The following is an 18,852-nucleotide window of genomic DNA, read 5'->3' as shown; positions in this document are numbered from 1 at the left end:
TCTCCAGTGGAGAGGCGAGTGGAGCTCGCGTGCAGGGAATCGAACACCAGCTCTGCCACCCTCTAGCTCTGTATGGGTGGGCCTGTGATAAGCTTCAGTTTCTTCCCTTTGAAGTGATAGTGCTCACATTTAGGTGACCGCCCACTAAATATGAATGCTAGAGCCTAACAGATGTTAACAATTGCTATTTTTCATGGCAAGGGGTACTGACTTGCTACTTACACTGTTTGTAATATAAAGTTAACTTTTAAATAAATGTTTTTAAGGCTACTTTTAAAAGAGTCCATCTATATGAAAACTAAATGAATAATGAAAACGCTAAGAAAGGATTCTGCTGGGCTCCATAGTGAATTCGGAGGATCCCATATTCAATGGCTCAGTACGGGGTCTGGGATTAAACCTGCATGGGATGATGGGGTGGAGTGCCCCCTTTCCACTGCCTTCCCAGTGGCTTGACTCTGCGGTTCTAGACCCCTCCAGTGGGGGACGCTATAGCATAGCCAGCAAATACAGGGAATAGCGGAGGCTGTTGGAAAACTTGCACCCTCCTCCAGGCAACCTTTCATATACCAAAGTCAAACCTACAGGCCCTGTGACCCAGCAGTGCCACTGGTAGAGATTTATCCAAGGTACCCTTGCACACGTGTACGTGGATGTGTATTACAGCGCTGTGTATAAAAGGATGGGCCTCAAACCACATGTCCCTCTAAAAAATAAGTGGTAGCACATCCATGCTGGGAAATACTATGCAGTCGGTGAAAAGGAACAAGACATTTGCTGTATGAATATTTACTTAGATATTTAAATATGTTTTTAAAGGGCTATAGAATGAATGAATTAGGTTTAGATGAGGTCATGAGAGTGGGGTCCCCGTGAAATTTGTGCCCTTATAAGAAGACACAAGAGAGCTTTTTCTTGCTTTCTCTACACTATGAGACACACAATGGGAAAGCAACCATCTGCAAGCCAGGAAGAGAGTCCTCACCAGCACCCCATCATGCTGGCACTCTCATCTTGGACTTTCAGCCTGCAGAGCTGAGGAATAAATAGTTTCAGCAATCCAGGGTATGGTATTTGTTTTGGCAGCCTGAGCAGACTAAGGCAGCCAAACAATACAAAATCTGTGGATGGACAACAATTTCCAAGATATGCTAGTAGGTGAACAAAAGAAGATGCAGAGCGGTGTATGAAAAGAGATGTTATTTACATTTCAGCTTATTTATTCACAGAATAGCTCTGGAATTTTTCCAGGAATCCCCACAGTGATCACATCTAAGAAGGGGACTGGTGCTTTATGAATTTTATAACGTGAACAAGTGAACAAATCTACCATTACACCATCAAACAACCAAACAATGGAGTAAGCTTCAGGCTCCTCTGGAGGATTAAAGGAACCTGGGGTTAAGTGTGCCAGCCTTGGTAGGGAATTGAGACCAATCCTGGGAGTGTCCTTGGGCGTGACCCCAGGCTTGAGCATGTTTGTGTTGCAAATAGGTTGGTTTCTCATGCGTGTGGTCTGTCGGGATAGTCTGAGAGTGGCCAGCGGAGATTCAAGTTCCCCAGGTTGGATCAGTGCCCCCAAAACACACGTCTTCCCAGCAGGTGGTGCGCCGCAGTTCCGCGTTCTCCCGGCAGGTGGTGCGCCGCAGTCTAAGCACTCCCTTGCGCCCTCCCCGCCCCATCCCTCCTGAGGCGATCCATACCATGCAGGGTTCAGCAATGCTCCGGAAACAGCTGGGGACCATAGCCAGCTCTCATGAGGCTTTTATGGGAAAGAATGGGGCCCTGGTATCGCCCCATGCCGAGAATGCAGACTCCCTCTGAAACAGCCGGACACCAGCCAGGACTGCACCTCCGAGAGCCAGGAGCCTGACAGCCTGGGCAAGTATTCTGGCTCAGACACTGGGGCAAGGTACTCACTGCTTAGAATTCCCTCATCTGTCAAATGGAGGTGAGGAAGCCTACCTGGCAAGGTACCAGTAAGGATGAGAAAAACGTGCGTCCTGGGCCTATCACTGTCGGGTGACTAGGTAGGCACAATAGCTGTAAATGTTCTTATTATTTATTTGTATTTTTTTTATGAAAGGTATGACACTACCCTCAAAGAAATCTTTCAGATAGGAATTGGCTGAGCCTCCCAGAGTCAAATTTCAGGGTGTCTTGTCTTTGGTGTTCTCTCCTATAACCTGGAGAGCTGTCATTGACTCACACGCTCAATTCCTCAGCAACTCTGTCCACTGTTTCCAAAATCTATCCAAAATCCACATAGTCTGAGTCGCCATCATTGCTCCCCTGGACCAGTGCTCCCCTAGACCTTTACCTTGTTCTAGGTTCCACTTTGGCTTCACACAGAGATCTGTGAACATCTGAGCCAAGTCAAGTCCCTCCTCTTCCTAGAACCCTCCATGGCTTCCACCTCAGTCAGGGTAAAAGTCCTCCCCTGAGACCACAAGGCCCTGAGTGATGGATCTGCCCTGTCATCTTCCTGCCTTTGTTTTTCCCCACTGCCGCCTCCACCACTACTCCAGCCACACCTGTAAACTTGCTTTTCATGGAACACATAGGCATATTTCATTCTCAGGGCCTTTGCACCTCATTGGAAATGATCCCGCTTCAGGTGTTCCCAGGACAATGAGTGCTCACACCACGTGTTTTCACCTCTGCAGAGAGGCTTCCTCTGACTACCATTGCGTCACTGTATTGCCACTGGAACTCTCTCCAGTATTTCTTCACTCCATTATTACCCATGTCCCCACCAGAACGTCAGTTCCACAAGGGCAGCAGGTTTTGTCTGTTTTGTTCACTGTTGTGGGATTTAGCGCCAATAAAATAGACTTCCCTGAGTCTCTTCTCCCTCCACAATCTTCGGCTGCTCTTCCTATAAATTCCATTATTTAAAAATAAAAAGTCTGCAAAACAGCTCTCAGGAAGGGCAGTGGTAAGTCAGAGTGTCAGTCTGTGGCTGTTGCGGGTACCAGGGTCCCGGCGGCTGTGGGCGCGCGGGTGGAGCCGCTGGTTTCCAGCCGGTCCCGCTGGGGCGACGAGTGCTCAGAGCGGCTGGAGCTACCATCCAGGCCGGGAGGCAGCCAGGGGTGCAAGCCGTCCGAAGCCCCAGCGGCGCTCCCGGATCGCCGGGAGGCTCCCGGGCCTCGGCCACAGGGGCGGCAGCAGCAGCAAATGAGACACAGGAGCGCGTGGCGCAGGTCGCGGTTGGTGAGCGTGTAGATGATGGGGTTCAGAAGTGAGTTGGCCATGGCCAGGCCCAGGAAGGGATCCGCCTGAAGGAGCACCGGGCAGGCACGCGCTGGGCAAGCCACGTCGAGCAAGAGCAGTATGAAGAGGGGGCCCCAACACGCCATGAAGGCCAGGAGCACTACGCTGAGCGTTCGCAACAGCGCCAGCGAGCGCGGCGTTCGGCGCGCCCGGCTGGAGGGGCCCCCAACAGCTCCAGGGCGCGCCCTCAGGCGCCGGGAGTTGGCGTGCACCTGGCAGTAGATGCGCGCATAAAGTGCGCAGATGGCAGTCAGGATACTGAGGAATACGAGCACGCAGAAAAGCAAGTAGGCTTTGGCGTAGAGCGGCAGGACAGTGGAGCAGGAGTCCAGGTGGCCCAGGCAATTCCAGCCCAGCGCGGGCAATAGCCCGAGGAACAGCGAGATGCCCCAGACTGCAGCCGCCAGTGCCAGCATGCGCCCACGACGGGAGGCTGGTGCGGGTCCCCGGCGCGCCATGGTGAGGCTGCGCTCCAGCGCGATGGCCAGGAGGCTCAGCACGGACGCGGCGAGCGCCACAAAGACGCCGCCCTCGCGCGCGAACCAGAGCTCGGGTGAAAGGCGCAGCGTGAGAGGCCCTGACAGCAGGATGTTGGCGGCGTAGGCAGCGCCGGCCAGCAGGTCCGACAGTGCGAGGCTACCCAGGAGCAGGAACATGGGCGCATGGAAGCGCGGGTGACGTCCGAGCACGAAGAGCACGGCCAAGTTCTCCAGTACAATGAGTGCGCACACGGCCAGGCACACGACAGCGTCGGCGCGGAGCCCAGCGCCGGGCTGGTAGCGCGCACCACGGAGCTTGCCGGTGTAATTGTAGTGCAGGACGATGACCTCGCTCACCGGCGCCGGCCTCAGCAGCCCTGGCTCCATGGGCCGCTCGCCCCAAGGCTGCAGAGAAGCAAAATGTGATGTCAGGCTGGGCTCGCGCCGTCTCCGCTGCCTGCAGAGGCGGGCACGGGCTTCGCAGCACTGGGAAAAGGGCCCTTATCCCCTTTCCTTTACCCCACATGCACACTGGGGACCAGGGGGAGTTCAGAATAGAAAGCAGCTGGCCATGGAGACAGGCTGACACAGAAATAATATCAGGGGACAGGGTGACACATATGAGACTTACTCATAACTCACATACAAGCAGGGATGGTCAAAGGCATACTCAACAATAAACAGAACATACACAAATATAGCCACACACAGGGACACACAAATACAGTGACATCTACACATATAGTCACAAACTAGGGCAAAAACACACAATTAGACCCCATCGGGAAAACACAAAAATATATTCACCCATGGACAAAGCAATACAGGCAGAGAGACATACAGGGGCACAAATTCATCCACATGCAGACAGGGTCTCACGCCCAGTCTCACAAGCCACAATTTCACAGCCTCCACCCACACCCATCCTGGAGCCCTGAGCCCTACAATCTATATGTCTTGCTGCACACAGGGCTTTTCCCTGCCAGAACCCTGTGAGAAAGCTAAGCCTATCCACCCATTTCATGGAGACAGAACCCTAAGGCAGCAGACAGGAGTCATACACAGTCTCCTGCAGAAGGGCATACATGTCATTAAAGTATAATAATACTTTCCACTTGCGACTGCGCCTTTTTATCCCTTGGACAACTCTCCCCTTAGTCCCAAATTACAAAAGAGGAAACTGAGGCTGAAAAGAAGTGCCTCTCAGAGAAATAGGCACAAAGGTTTTCGTGCTCCCACACACATACATCCACGCAGAAACAGCTCAGGTCCCACTTAACAGATGAGAAAACTGAAGCCTGGGGAGGAGAATGGACTTATTTGGACATGGCAGGAACAAATGCACGTTAGACAGCTTCAGTTACACACGGAGAACCAGAGAATAAGGGACTCGGCCACGGTGAAGGGAGAGGGCTGTCAACACACTAGACACGGGTTACACTCACTGTTATGGGGACACCACGCACAGGCTCACAGCCTCTGAACCTCCCGCCTGGCCTCAGCTGGTCTGGCAGTAAGACTGAGGTAAAGAACTTTGCAGTGGCATAGCCCGGAGACGTGAGGCCAGGGGTGTTCCAGAAGCCCCCACCCCGGAGCCAGCTCTCCGCATCCAGCCGGGAGTCTCCCACTTTCCCCTCCCAGAGGCCTCAGGGAAAGGCCCAGGAACTCCAAGCAAGAGGACACAGGTAGTGGCCCCAAGGCAACCCCTCCAGGCTAGACTGCGCCCCGCGCCCCCTAAGAACCCAGTGCTGTACACTCACCCTGCGCCCTGGTGGTGCGCCCTTCGTAGTCGCGCAGCCTGGAGCCGAGTAAACTGTCACAGCTCTGGGGGCGGGGCTGGAGCGGGCAGGCGAAGGGAGCAGGCTTACAACGCAGAGCATCCGCGGTCTCGATCAACTGCTCCACCCATTGTACCCCGGCACCCAGCCCGTGGCTACCAGCCTGTGCCACCCGCCGTGGCACTGGAGCGCGCCCCGGCGGCGACTGGCACCGGCGAGCCCTCGGGTGCCCCCTCCAGGACTTGACTGCCCTCCCAGGGACGCTCCATCACAGTGCGAGGACACAGAGGCGCTGGAAAGGGACGGTCCTCAGCGGGGGCGGCTGCTGCCTGAGCCTCTCCCTTCACCCCCAGCAGACGGGTCCTCAGTACTGATCCCTCCCCATTTTCCACTTACATTCCAACTGAGCCTCCTGGGCTGCACCCTAAGGACTCCAAGTCGTTGGAGGGACCCCAGCAGCGTGGGTTAGGAGGGGTCTTCTGCAGGGATGGAGGTAACCTGAATCCCTTCCCCCCAGCAGATACGTAGGGAAGCAGGCTCCTCCCCATTTCTCCGCTCCCACGCTCCTCCCACCCCTCACTCCCCACCCCCGCGGTCTTTGGGTGACAGGGGAAGGGCAGGCCCTGGCAGGATTCTGGTGGGATCTTCCGCAGCTTCTCCCACCCATAAGGAGGATCTAGCTCGTGTATCTCTCTGTTTCCTTATCGCTCCCGAGGATAGAATTTACTCATCGTGTTTCTGGGCTGTGTCCCCACCAGACTGCCAGCCCCACAGGAGCAGGGGTTTGCGTCTACCACAGGCACTGCTGAGACACAGTCGATGCCCAATAAGTATCCGCTGAGTGAGTGAAGGAAGGAAAGAAGAAATGAGTGTCTCCCACACTTTCTGTGTGTCACTCTCATCACGTCTCTCCGAGTCTGGGTCTGTTTCTCCCTGTCTCTGTATGTTACTTTCTGTGTCGCACTCCCACGCCTCTCCCGGGCCTTTGCTCCTCTAGCGGACCAGTCCAAGCTGGCTCCGCATTCCCACCCGGAGTTCCCAGGAGCTTCCGTGCCGGGCCTAGCTCCTTCACCCTCAGACCAGCAGCTACAGCCTGGAAGGGGAGCTGGGCCTGGCTATTACGACCTTCCCTTTGCCTCCGCTGCTGCAGTCTCTGAGGGCCGCGGCTGTGGTGAGGGCGCCCCAGAGGCGATGAGCGGGAGGCCGGAAATGGGAATCAAGCTTGGAGGCCTCTGGGGGAGCGACCAAGAGGGACAAGCAGGCCTCGTATCAGCCCCATGTAGCCCCCTTGGGGACGCCCGTGGTTCCTGGTCCCGCTGTTCCTCAGCGAGAAAGAACCGCTCCCGCCTGCTCCGACCAATCAAAGCCGCGCGCGGGGCAGTGCAGCCAGTGGGGCTGATGAGTGGGGGCGGGGTTAACGCTTGGGTACCGCACCCCACAGATGTGCGGACCAAACCCGCTGGAATGAGACCTGGATCCTCCAAACACGCCAGAACCACGCCGGGCATACAGCAGGCACTCGATTAAATGATCCCCTTCTGCGAAGAGGAAGCCGCACCCCAGAGTGGGAGGGTGGCTACTTCTCACTTCCCAGGCAGCAATCTCACCTCTGGTGGCCCGGACACAAAAGTGGGAGGCTCTTCCTGCCACAGGTTCCGGGCCCAGCACCTCCCACTCCTGCCACCTCACACCTCCCAGCGCCTTTTTCCCATAGACTCCGGTTCTGAAGACTCAGGTAAGATGTCAGGAGCCTCAGTGCTTCCATCCCTAACCGCTATTCCTAACCCGTAGCCGCGGTTCTTAAAAATCAGATCACAGCCCTCTCCTCCAAACTCTCCAGTGGCTCCTTAGGTCTCTCTGAGTCAACACCCAAGTCCTCATCAGGGCCCACAAGGCCTTGCACAGTCTCTCATATTTCTCCATTCTCCCTCTGCCTCACACCTTTTTAGCCCCACTGGCCTCCCCCTTGTTCCTCACATACTTCCAGACCTTGGCACTTGGGGAATCAGTCTTCCAGGAACACGGAATACACTTCTTTCAGCCTTTCCCAGCTGGTCACCTCCCTCAGAGAGGAATTCCTTGATCTGTCCCTCTCCTCCATAATCTCACATGGTTGTTGGCACCATCTAAAATGACCTTGATTGTTTATTTATTCACCTGGCCTATTGTGTACCTGTGCCTTAGATCCCCAGCCCCAGGAAGGCAGGGACCTTGTATGCCCCTCTGCCCAGGCCTTTTGTAAATGTTAAGGGCCGGGAGGTCTGCAGCCAGATTCAGCTGAATTGATGCCCCCATAAGCCTGGGTGGCTAATCTGTAAAATGGAGATAACAGTGCCCACACTGAGGGATGTTGTTGAGGATCGAAGAAACAATTGGAACAGAGCAGGGGCATACGGTGAGACCCCAGTAAGCGTTACCTTGGGTACCATTAGTCACCACTGTATCCCCATGGAGATATTAGAAGGGGACTCAGCTCAGGCCCCATTGAGGACACCATACACCAGCTCCCCACCCCCACCCCAGCAAAGCCTGGTCTCTTCTTAGGGGATAGGCACCCTTGGCCTCTGAGCTCCTGCTACAACCCACCTGTTTATGCATGCCTGGGCCAGCACACTTGCCTGGCAGGTTCTGCTGCCAGGACCCTCCCCACAGGGGCCTCCCCACCCAGTCTTCACCCACTCTCACTAAGCCATGTCTGTGCATCTAAAGGGCAAAACACCTCCCATGGTCCCCTCAGACACCCACTCACTGAGAGAGCCAGGGGGCTGTAGTACGGGTTCCCACCCTCCTCCAACTAGTCCTGAGGGGTGAATATGGCTGCAGGGAGGTGACAACTGACAGCTTTCTCGTGGCCAGTGACCAGAGCAGTCATGGGGGTCTCAAACTGGAGTCCAGAGAGCCAACTCCAGCTTGCAGCCAAAGGCTCGTTTGCTTAGCTTAGAGGTTTTCTCTTCAAAACTCTGTCTGAACTGTACAGAAACACTGTACTCTAGTTTGGTAAATTTATTTCTCAAAAGATCCAGGTTAACAATTCTGGATCTACTTATGTGATAGCATTGAACAAATAAGTACATATGCAATAGATACTGATGGCCAGGTTTCATGCTATTGGAGAAGGAAGTTACAAATAAGTGATGTGGTGCTGGACTGGGGTTATCAGTATGACATGTTTATTTTTAAGAGATAGATATGAAAATAAATATAGCTATGTGTACATACATGGGTTAGGACACACACACATTTCCAAGCTCCATCTGTCTCCAGAAGCAGTACCACCCAGTAGCAAGAAGTGTGCTCATCGCCCAGATCGAGATTTCTAGTGTATGTGCTACCGAAGCAAGCACAGATCTAGGTTTCTAAATACCATTTTCCAGTATGAAGAACCAGGGCTCCTTGGAGAAGTGGCTGATTCTAGGGTTGGGGCAAAGGAAATGCAAAATGATCTTGGAGCACTTTCCAATGACAGAAAGTACTTTTAAAAGAAAGCCAAAAGGACACAGGAGACAGCCTTTAAGAACTGACCACAGTGAGAATGATTTGAACAACAAAAAGACTAGCAATAGTCTTGGATTATAACCCAAAAAATAAAATAAATGACTGCAAGTTTATACTGATTTAAAAACATGAGCAATTTAAAAAAAGAATTTCAATTAATAAATGTAGAATGAATGATGAAAATAGAAAATTAACAGAATAGCACTGTAATAATTGCTGCACACAGAATCCACTGATTGATGGGAAACTTAATGGGCAAATTTTAAAAGAGAAACAGGACATTTGCATAGTGTCAGTGTTTCTCTCCCAAAATATTTTTATTCTGTGTCCACAAATTCTGATACTCTTCTCTTTAAGGTGGAGCTAAGCTCCCCCTCTCCTTGAGATTGACTGGACTTGGCAACTCGCTATGGTCTACACAAAAACCTGCATGTGATGTGGCTAGCAGCTTGGTTCATAATTGCCAAAGCTCGAAAGCAACCAAGATGTCCTTCAGCAGGTAAATGGATAAATAAACCATAGAACATCCTGACAATGGAATATTTACTCAGTGCTAAGAAGAAATGAGCTTTCCAGTAATGAAAAGACATGGAGAAACCTTAAAGACATATTGCTAAGTGAAAGAAGCTAATCCGAAAAGGCCGCATACTGAATGATTCCAACTCTGTGACATTCTGGAAAAGGCAAAACTGTGGAGACAGTAAAAAAGATCAGAGGTGAGGGGTTTGCAGAGGGATGAACAGGCAGAGCACAAGGAATTTTTAGGACAGTGAAACTACTCTGTATGATGCTGTAAGGATAGACACATGTCAATATACATTTGTCCAAACCCATAGAAGATACAACTCCAAGAGTGAACATTACTGCGAACTATGGACTTTGGGTGATGATGACACGTCATTGTAGGTTCATCGATTGTACCCAATGTACTACTGTAATGTGGGATTCCAATAGTGGGGACAATTGCGAGGGGAACGGCGATATATGGGAAATCTCTGTATCTTCTGCTCAGTTTTGCTCTGAAACTAAAATTCCTCTAAAACATAAAGTTTATTAATTTTTAAAAAAGGTAAAAAAAAAAGTCTGCCTGAGAGGCCCTCAAGTGTGCAGATGCTCCCAGGCCGTGACATCTGGCAGCTTTGGACATCTGTATTCCCACCCTGGCCCCTAAAGATATTTGAGTTTGAGATGCCTGACCAAGATGCCAGGGGCATGGGTTCTAGAGTAGACAGACGGCAGGGCAGCTTCTGGGTTTCTAAACTGCCCTGAGCTTCAGTTTCCTTATCTGAAAATAGGAGCACACACAGTCTCCCACCCATAAGGGGTTCGCATTCTAGTGGGAGACCAAAAAAATCCATACACAAGTTAACAAGATAATTCCACATAGTGATGTGCGCTAAAAACAGATAAAATATCATAGGGTGATACGCGAGTGACTGGGGACTATTTCAGATCTACAGTCAGGGAAGGCCTCTTTTGAGGAGGTGAAAAGAGCTGAGGTCACAGTAACAAGAAGACTGTAAGAAGTGAGGTTTTGACAGAAGAATCAGCATGAGCTTACTCCTTTTTATTTTATTTTTTTAAATTGAGGTGATATTCACATAACATCAAATTAATCATTTTAAAGAAACAATTCAGTGGTGTTGAGTATGTTTTCAATGGTGTGCACCCACTACCACTACTTCATTTCAAAACATTTTCATCACCCCCAAAGGAAATCTCACACCCATTAGGAAGTCACTCCCCATCCCCCCTCTCCTTGGCCCTGGCAATCTACCTCTGTCTCTATGGATTTACCTATTCTGTACACTTCATATAAATGGAATCATACAATCTGTGGCCTTTTGGATTTGTCTTTTTTCATTGAGCATGTTTTTGAGGTTCTTCCACATTGTGGCAGATATCAGGATTTTACTTCTTTTTACAGCTGAATAGTATCCCATTGTATTTGTAGACTTCTTATTAAAGATTCTGAAAAGCTCTAAGAAGAGGTTATGGGTTGCGGGCGTCAGAAGGAGGGAGAAGGAGGCAGCGTGGGGCAGAGGAATCACTAGGCAGGAACTGGGCAGGACCAGGTTTTCCTTCTCTCAACTGCTCACCCCAGGCCTAGCAAACTCCCTAGGAAAAAATCTGACCTCATCCTCCCATGAGTGTTCCCAGTTACACCTTGAGTTAACCCCAACCAAGGGCTCCAAATGCTTAACTGGGGACTAAATCCTCCAGAGGCAGTGAGGCAGGCCCTAATCTTTCCCCTAAGGAGCCCTCTAGGTGCCCCCCTCCTTGTACCCCTTACTTCCCAAGCCTTAGGCTTGGAAACTTGGAGTTAGCATGTCCTCTCTTGTCCCCTCACACTTAGACATTCATTTCACAGATCATGTGGGGAGGGGAGGAGGAGGAGAAACATCTGGGCACAAGGTTTGAATCAGCACACGCAAAAGTCTGGAGGCTGGAGAGTATGTGTGATAAAATAAATGAATCAGGTTAGTGGGCAGGAGCATGGCTCAGAGGGAGGAAAGTGGAGAGAGGGTGAAATTGTGGACAAAGCAAGTTCTGGTGGGGCCTCAAATGTCAGGTCGCCCCTGTTTGATCCCACCCCGCTATGTGAGATGTTTAACTTCTTTGACTTCAGTCTCTTCACCTATGAAATTGAGTCAAGAAGGTCTTTTTCTTTCTCACAGCTATCTTGTCACTATTAATGCAACCATTTCCTGACCCAGAGCTAATCACTCGCTAAAAGTGGGAGATTATTTTTTAATAGCTTTATTGAAACAATAGCTTTATTGAATTGTGTCATATGTGTCACATATGACACAATTCACCCATTTAAAGTATACGTTTCTGTGGTTTTTCGTGTATTTACAGAGTTGTGTAACCATCAGCAAAATTAATTTTAGAACATTTTATCACTCAACAAGGAAACCCTGCACCCATCAGCAGTCACACCCATTCCTCCTTCCCCTAGACCCTAGAAACCAGTCATCTACTTTCTGTCTCTATGCGTTTGCTAATTCTGGACATTTCACATAAATGAAATCACACACTATGTGCCCTTTGTGTCTGGCTTCTTTCACTCAGTATGACATTTTTAAAGTTCACCCATGTTGTAGGATAAATCAATATATCATTCCTTTTTATGGCTGAACTTTCATGTACAGGTTTTTTTATGTGGACACATATTTTCATTTCTATTGGGTGGATACCTAGAAGTGGAACTGCTGGGTCATATGGTAACTTTATGTTTAACATTTTGAGAACCGCCAAGCTGTTTTCCAAAGCAACTGCACTATTTTACATTCCCATCAGCAATGAATAGGGGTTTTGATTTCCTCACGTCGTTATTTTGCATCCTTTTCTATTATAGCCATCCTAGTGGGGGAAGGGGCATCTCATAGTGGTTTGAATAGTTATTACTTTTTGTTACTATTTTTATTGATCTCATGGCCCACACTGCAGCATGTCCTTCCTCCTGTCCTTCCCCTGCTCACAACCCCCCATAACTCCTTGGTGCCCCTTAAAGAAAGTTCAAGGAGCTCTGGTCATTGGCATCTGGCTTGTTCTCTCATCCCCTTACCCTTTCCTACACCATATCTACCCTGCCTCTGAATCTCCAAATCTGGCCATTGCTCCTCAGTTTCAAAGAGAGGCGGGTCGTAGAGGTCAGACAGATGTGGATTGGAATCCTGGCTCTGATGAGCTTGGGCAGATGGATTTAGCTCTGTGAGCCTCAGTTTCCTCATCAGTTAAATAGGAATCATAATTATTTCCTTTCTCATAGAGTTCAATGATACAGTCTTGCCAACCCTTTAATGCAATGTCTGGCATTGAGTAGGGGCTATATTTTTCAGGATTTATTTAGCTGGAAGTTCCAGGAAAAAAAAAAACTAAAAAACAACTCAAAATGGTATGGGGGGGATGAATTGGCTCATGTAACAAAATCTAAGTATCTAGGATTTGTGTTGACTTCAGGTATAGCTGAATCAAGAAACTCCAGTGTCACCAGAAATTTAACTCTCTGTCTCTAGGCTTGGCTGGGCTTTCTCATCTTATCAAGATTCCCTTTAGGTAGCAGAGATTCTTCCTGCTGTGGATCCATTATCCCCACTCAGTATCCACTTGGAAAAAGACATCCAATTGCTCCAGTACAGTAATCCCAGTACTGAATTTCATTGATCTAGCTTGGATGATTTGTCATAACAGAACCAAAACCCTGGGGGATAGACTGCTCTGATTGGCCAGATTAGAGAATGTGGGAGGGGTCAGACCAAGGGTGGTCTGAGCACTTTCATCTGTGCTATAAAGAGTCTCCAAATCATGGTAAGTGTGCTTCAGGCATCTGAGGTGGGAAGGCCACAGAACCACAGAAAGGTCAGGAGTTCAATTTGGTGAGTTTGGTTTGGGGCCGGTTAGGTTCGAGATGCCTCCCAGTCATCATATGGTGCCACTGAGTCATTGACTATATCTAAGACATGCATTCACTTGGTGTCTTGCAATTCACATTCTTTTTTTTTTTGTTTTTATGGAAGTGTAATTTAATTTTTCTTTGAAGAATACAATTGAGAGGTATAATTATTATGATGTATAATTTTTCCACCTGGAGTTAGTTGCCTTTTCCCCCCCTTACTTGTCTTTCTTAGAAGTTCTGACTGTTCATCTCAATTCAAATGATCAAATGATCAAATCTTCCAGATAGTCAGAACAGGTAGCATTCTGTTTTCCTCCTGGGTTCTTTCTGCTGGGGAATCCCTCCTGTCACCCTGCCAGGAATTCTCTTTATCTCCAATGCTGGGACCCATTTCTTCATTTTCGTGTCTTCTTTTTTTCTTCCTTTATCCCCTCGTTTTAATGGAGTGCATCCTGCAGTAAGTTCTGGAGAACATAAGAGCACGAGAGACAATATTTTTTAACCCTTCCATATTTTAAAATGTCTTTATTTGATACGCAATCAATATTTGTCTGAAAATAGTGGTCTGGATTAAAAATCTTCTTCTGTCTGAATTTTGAGTCCATAGACCCATTGTCTCTTTGCTTCCACACACACTTCTCCAGTCTCCTTTTTGTCGCAATTGATGCGATAAATCCCAGGTGGTACAACTATAAAATCATGGATGCCTCGTCAGCCCAGACCACTGCATAACTGTTTGAAGCTGGGTCTCTGTCAGTCCATGTAGGATGAGTAAAACGAGAGTGAAATAAACTTTGGTTGTGTTAAACCACTGAGCTTTGGACTTGCTTGTTACTGCAGTGAAACAATTTATTCTGACTAACGCAAATCCCAGCTTAAATGTGGCTTCCTCAGAGAAGTCTTCCTGGATCATGGCCCCAAACTAGATTACTCCCCCTATTGTAAGCTTGTGTTTTCCTACATGATTATTATTATAATCGTAACTGTGGTTTTTTTATGTAATGAATTCATAATTTCTCTCCTGCATCCTACCTACAAGACCCCAAGAAGAAACAACAGTATTTTTGTTATCTATTGCTGCAGCCCCTAATCCAGCACAGAATTTGGAACATAGTAGATGCTCAGGATACATTTTTTGAATGAAAAAAGAGTTTTGCATGCTTTCAGTTAAAAAGGCAGAAATAAGCACAGCTCATTTCTAGAACATTCTCTCACACAACTCTCAATGTAGTAGAAGCATGAAAGGCAAAATGGGATGACTCTAAGGAAGCAAGAAAGTTGGACAAAAAAAGCAATCTACCGTGAGAAAGCATCTATCTGCATATTTATGTTTTCTTCAAGAGTGTGTAATTATTATAGCAACTACACAGCCTGGGAGGATTTCTCGAGCCTGATTTATTTCACTAAGGGGCATGGGAACTGAGTGGAGAGGCATGAAAACATTCCTGGAATTGCTGAGAGACCCGCAATAAAATTCATGCACTAATGCCAAAATACAGTCACAAGTAGACAATTCTACCTTATTGAGTTCCACTCAAGTGCATTTCTTCAGTGGTGCCCTGATGTTACTATACTGATTTGTTTTTCAACTTTATCAAGGTACCATTGACATACAATAAACTGCACAAACTTCAAATGTTCCATTTCCTCTATAACCTCACAGCGCTTGGTAAGGTCAGTCTTTTTTCAGTTTAGCTGTTCTAATGGGTTTGTAACAGCATCTGATTGCCATGTTATTTTGCATTTTCCTGATGGCTAGTAATGTTGAGAATCTTTCCATGTGCTACTTGGCATCCTGTTATCTTCTTTTGTGAAGAGTCTGTTTAAATCTTTTGTCTGCATTTTTATTGGGTTGCTTTCTGAGTTTCAAATGCATGGAAACTATGAAGATTACCACCGGGAATAATAGTACTCCCCTATTGTGTGGCCTCTATTTCTGAGCCTTTATTTCCTCATCTGTAAAATGGGGATATTTGTACCTATCATATAGGATTGCACTAAGGGTTAAATGATTTAAGACAGATAAAACCAGTAGGGCATGGCTCGAGGAAGTTGATCTTAGAGAAGCCAGCCCTAGAAATTGGCCCTAGAGAAGCCACCTGTGGAAACTCTGAGAAAGAGCTGGGAGGAGGCTCTGAGGGCAAGTTAGTCCTATTATGATTTATTTCGTCATTCAACAAACAGTTATTGTACATCTAGCATGTTCCAATATGAGAGTCACTGGGGAGCGGGTGTGGCTTGTTTTCTCTCATTGTCATTGTTGGCACTTGGTGTGGGCAAGCTGCAAGTGACGACTGATATTCTTGAAAGAATAATAGCATTAGGACAGTTGTTGCTTGTCTTTGTGGAACTTTCACTCTCACAAGGGACACAGTGATTAACAGGCACAGGTGATTAGGAATTATTTCACTGTGGTGAGGGGAAGCCTGAGAACACATAAAGGAGGCCTGGCCCAAGATGGATGTCAAGGAGAGGCCTTTTGGAGTAGGTGATGAGCAAGCTGAGACTTGGACAAGAGGAGGGATCAACAGGCTACTTTGCTTTCCTGGGGCTGCTGTAATAAATCACCACGAACTGAGCGGCTTAAAACAGAACTGGCTTCTCTAACAGTTCTGGAAGCTAGAATTCCAAACTTGAAGTGTCAGTGGGGCTGTGCTCTCCCTAAAGGCTTCAGGGGAGAGAGGAGAATGCTTCCTTGTCTCTTCCAAGTTTCCAGCAGTTACTGGCATTCTTTGGTTTGCTTGTAGCTACATAACGCCAATATCAGCCTCCATGGCCACTTGATCTTCTTCCTGTGTGTCTGTGGCTTTCTGTTCTTCTTCTCTTATAAGGACACCAGTCACCTTGAATTCAGGGCCCTCCCTAATCCAGTAAGACCCCATTTTTAGATAAAGTCACAGCCACAGGTACCTGAGATTAAGACTTCGATATATCTTTTTGGAGGATCTGCATAGACATTTTTCTAAACGAAACATACAGAAGGTCAACAGGTACAAGAAAAGATGCTCGACATCACTAACCATCAGGGAAATGCAAATCAGAACTACAGTGAGATATCAACTCACACCTATCAGAATGGCTATTATCAAAAGGGCAAGAAACAATGAGTGTTGTCAAGGATGTGGAGAAAAGGGAACCATATTGCGCTGTTGGCAGGAATGTAAACTGGCACAGACACTATGGAAAACAGTATAGAGGTTCCTCAAAAATTAAAAATAGAACTACCATATGATCTAGCAGTTCCACTTCTGGGAATATATCTGAAGAAAATAAAAACACCATCTCAAAAAGGTATCTGCAACCGCATGTTCACTGCAGCATTATTTATAATAGCCAAGATATGGAAACAACCTAAGTGTCCACCAATGGGAGAATGGATAAAGAAATATGATAGATAGATATATATATATACACACACACATATATAAAATCTCTTATCTTTTTGATGACGACTATTCTAACAGGTGTTAGGTGATATCCCATTATGGTTTTGACTTACGTTTCCCTGAAGATTAGTGATGTTGAGCACATTTTCATGTACCTGCTGGCTGCTCATGTGTCTTCTTTGGAGAAAAGTCTGTTCCAATCCTCTGCCCATTTTTTAATTGGATTGTTTATATATTTTTTTAACATGGCTACTAGAAAATTGAACATTATATCTCACACTATGTTTCTACTGGACAGTGCTGCTTTAGGTTTTTTTGGTGTGGTGAAACTTGTTCACAAAATAATTTTATTTTTTTGAAGTATAATATATATAATACATGTATATATATATGTATGTATATATATTATGTATATATGAGGTGAAGTAACCCTTGGTTGACCTCACAGATTGCAAGGACCTTGTCAGCTTATAAGCTTTTATTTTTTTTTGTTTTTTACGCCTACAGCACCTGGTCTTCCTAGGTGGTCTCCCATCCAAGTACTAACTAGTCCTGACCCTGCTTAGCTTCTGAGATCAGAAGGGATCGGACTTGTTCAGGGTGGCATGGTCATAGACAGTATTTTTATATTTAAAACAACCATTTTAATTTTAGTTAAAAGACATTAACTAAACTTATTGTGGTGATTATTTTGCGATACATACAAATACTGAATCATTATGTTGTACACCTGAAACTGACATAATGTTATAGGTCAATTATATCTCAATTTAAAAATTATTTTAAAATAAGTAAAATGAATTTTTAACATCATTTGAAAAAGAAAAAAAGTAGTTTTATAAATAGAAAGTTTCTTTCTGCCGTTGTGTGGATTTGAGAGGTGGTAGCTAGAAGGCCAGGAATGAGGGGGCAATGGTGATGTGGGCTGGACCTGGGAGAGGAGTGTTGGAAATGAGAATGACAGCAATAGCAGTAACACTTCACACTATGTGGTGGTGGTTTTGTGCCAGACAGTGTTCTAAGCATTTTGCATATTCATTTCATCCTTCTCCCAAGCCCTAGGAAGTAGGCACCATTATTACCCATTTGGCAAATGAGGAAACTGTTGCACAGACAGGTAAGGTCACCTGTCTGAGACACCTGACTGCAGCATCTTCAAAGGTGGTCATGACTATTGTGCTGCTTTTTTGGAGTATGAAGACAACTGGGGGCAGATTATGAGTGGCACAACAGACCCTGGTAAGGGAGGTAATGGAGGTTAGGGCACAGGCGAGGGCTGGAGAGCAAAAACCAGGGGGGTGAAGTGCAGCATCAATTCAGGACCTGGGGGATATCCCAGAGGCAACACAGGTGGGGCTAGACCCTGGTCTGGGGACAGAGACTCGGGTGGGGAACTGATGTTGTGGCTGCACTTATAGGGGAAGAGTTAAAGAATCCAGTGCCCCACACATCCCTCCTCAAGCAAACTGAGCTGTGCCAGGCTGGTGGAAGGGGTGGTCAGCCATCAGACCAAACAAAAACAGAAGGGTGTTTGTGACCCCCACAGCCCATATGTCCCCTGTGAGGCAACAAGTTCTTTCATTTCACAAGTTGTTTGTGGTACCTACTGTGGGCCAGACCACAGGTTGAATGTTAAGGACCCATCAGTGACCAAGATGGACAGAGTCCCCTGCCCTAGGATGTATGATTGGAACAGAGGTAATAGACATAGAAATTATATATGTATAAAATCAGTGCTGTGGCTTGAATGTTGTTGTCCCTCCTTCATAAGTTGAAGCCCTGACCCCCAATGCAATGGTATTTGGAGGTGATGAGGGTTAGATGAGGCCATGAGGGTGGCATACCCATGATGGGAATAATGCCCTTATAAAAAGAGGCCATGGGAGGACATAGCCAGGAAGAAACCTTCACCAAGATCTTGGCTCTACTGGCACTCTGATCTCAAACTTCTATCCTCCAGCACTGTGAGAATTAATGTCTGTGGTTTAAGCCTCTCAGTCTGCATGCAGTATTCATTACAGCAGCCAGAGCTGACTCAG

General features: G+C 47.4%; 1 protein-coding gene and 1 pseudogene across 2 annotated transcripts; both read right to left on the bottom strand.

The window, feature by feature from the left end:
- Positions 1 to 848: 848 nt before the first annotated feature.
- On the bottom strand, positions 849 to 6,036 carry S1PR5 (sphingosine-1-phosphate receptor 5). Of its 2 annotated transcripts, XM_016153575.2 has the most exons (3): positions 5,927 to 6,028; positions 5,513 to 5,588; positions 849 to 4,157 (listed from the first exon to the last, which is right to left on the bottom strand). In XM_016153575.2, exon 3 carries the CDS (start codon positions 4,137 to 4,139, stop codon positions 2,952 to 2,954), a length of 1,188 nt encoding a protein of 395 aa, XP_016009061.2. In that variant the 5' UTR covers positions 4,140 to 4,157; positions 5,513 to 5,588; positions 5,927 to 6,028; the 3' UTR covers positions 849 to 2,951. The 2 variants fall into 2 exon arrangements, with proteins under 2 accessions (XP_016009061.2, XP_016009059.2); XM_016153573.2 differs by having other exon boundaries at positions 5,513 to 6,036.
- An 11,275-nt stretch (positions 6,037 to 17,311) lies between these two features.
- Positions 17,312 to 17,430, bottom strand: LOC118612731 (annotated as a pseudogene).
- Positions 17,431 to 18,852: the final 1,422 nt, after the last annotated feature.

The sequence above is a fragment of the Rousettus aegyptiacus genome, unplaced genomic scaffold (genome assembly GCF_014176215.1).
Source record: "Rousettus aegyptiacus isolate mRouAeg1 unplaced genomic scaffold, mRouAeg1.p scaffold_m13_p_16, whole genome shotgun sequence".
Lineage (NCBI taxonomy): Eukaryota > Metazoa > Chordata > Mammalia > Chiroptera > Pteropodidae > Rousettus > Rousettus aegyptiacus.
This window is presented reverse-complemented; position numbering and strand designations above follow the sequence as displayed.

Coding starts and splice junctions, on each gene's coding strand:
- S1PR5 (XM_016153573.2), bottom strand. CDS start 5,632: ATGCTCTGCGTTGTAAGCCTGCTCCCTTCGCCTGCCCGCTCCAGCCCC. Junction 4,158..5,512: donor GCGCACCACCAGGGCGCAGG/GTGAGTGTACAG, acceptor GCTTCTCTGCAG/CCTTGGGGCGAGCGGCCCAT.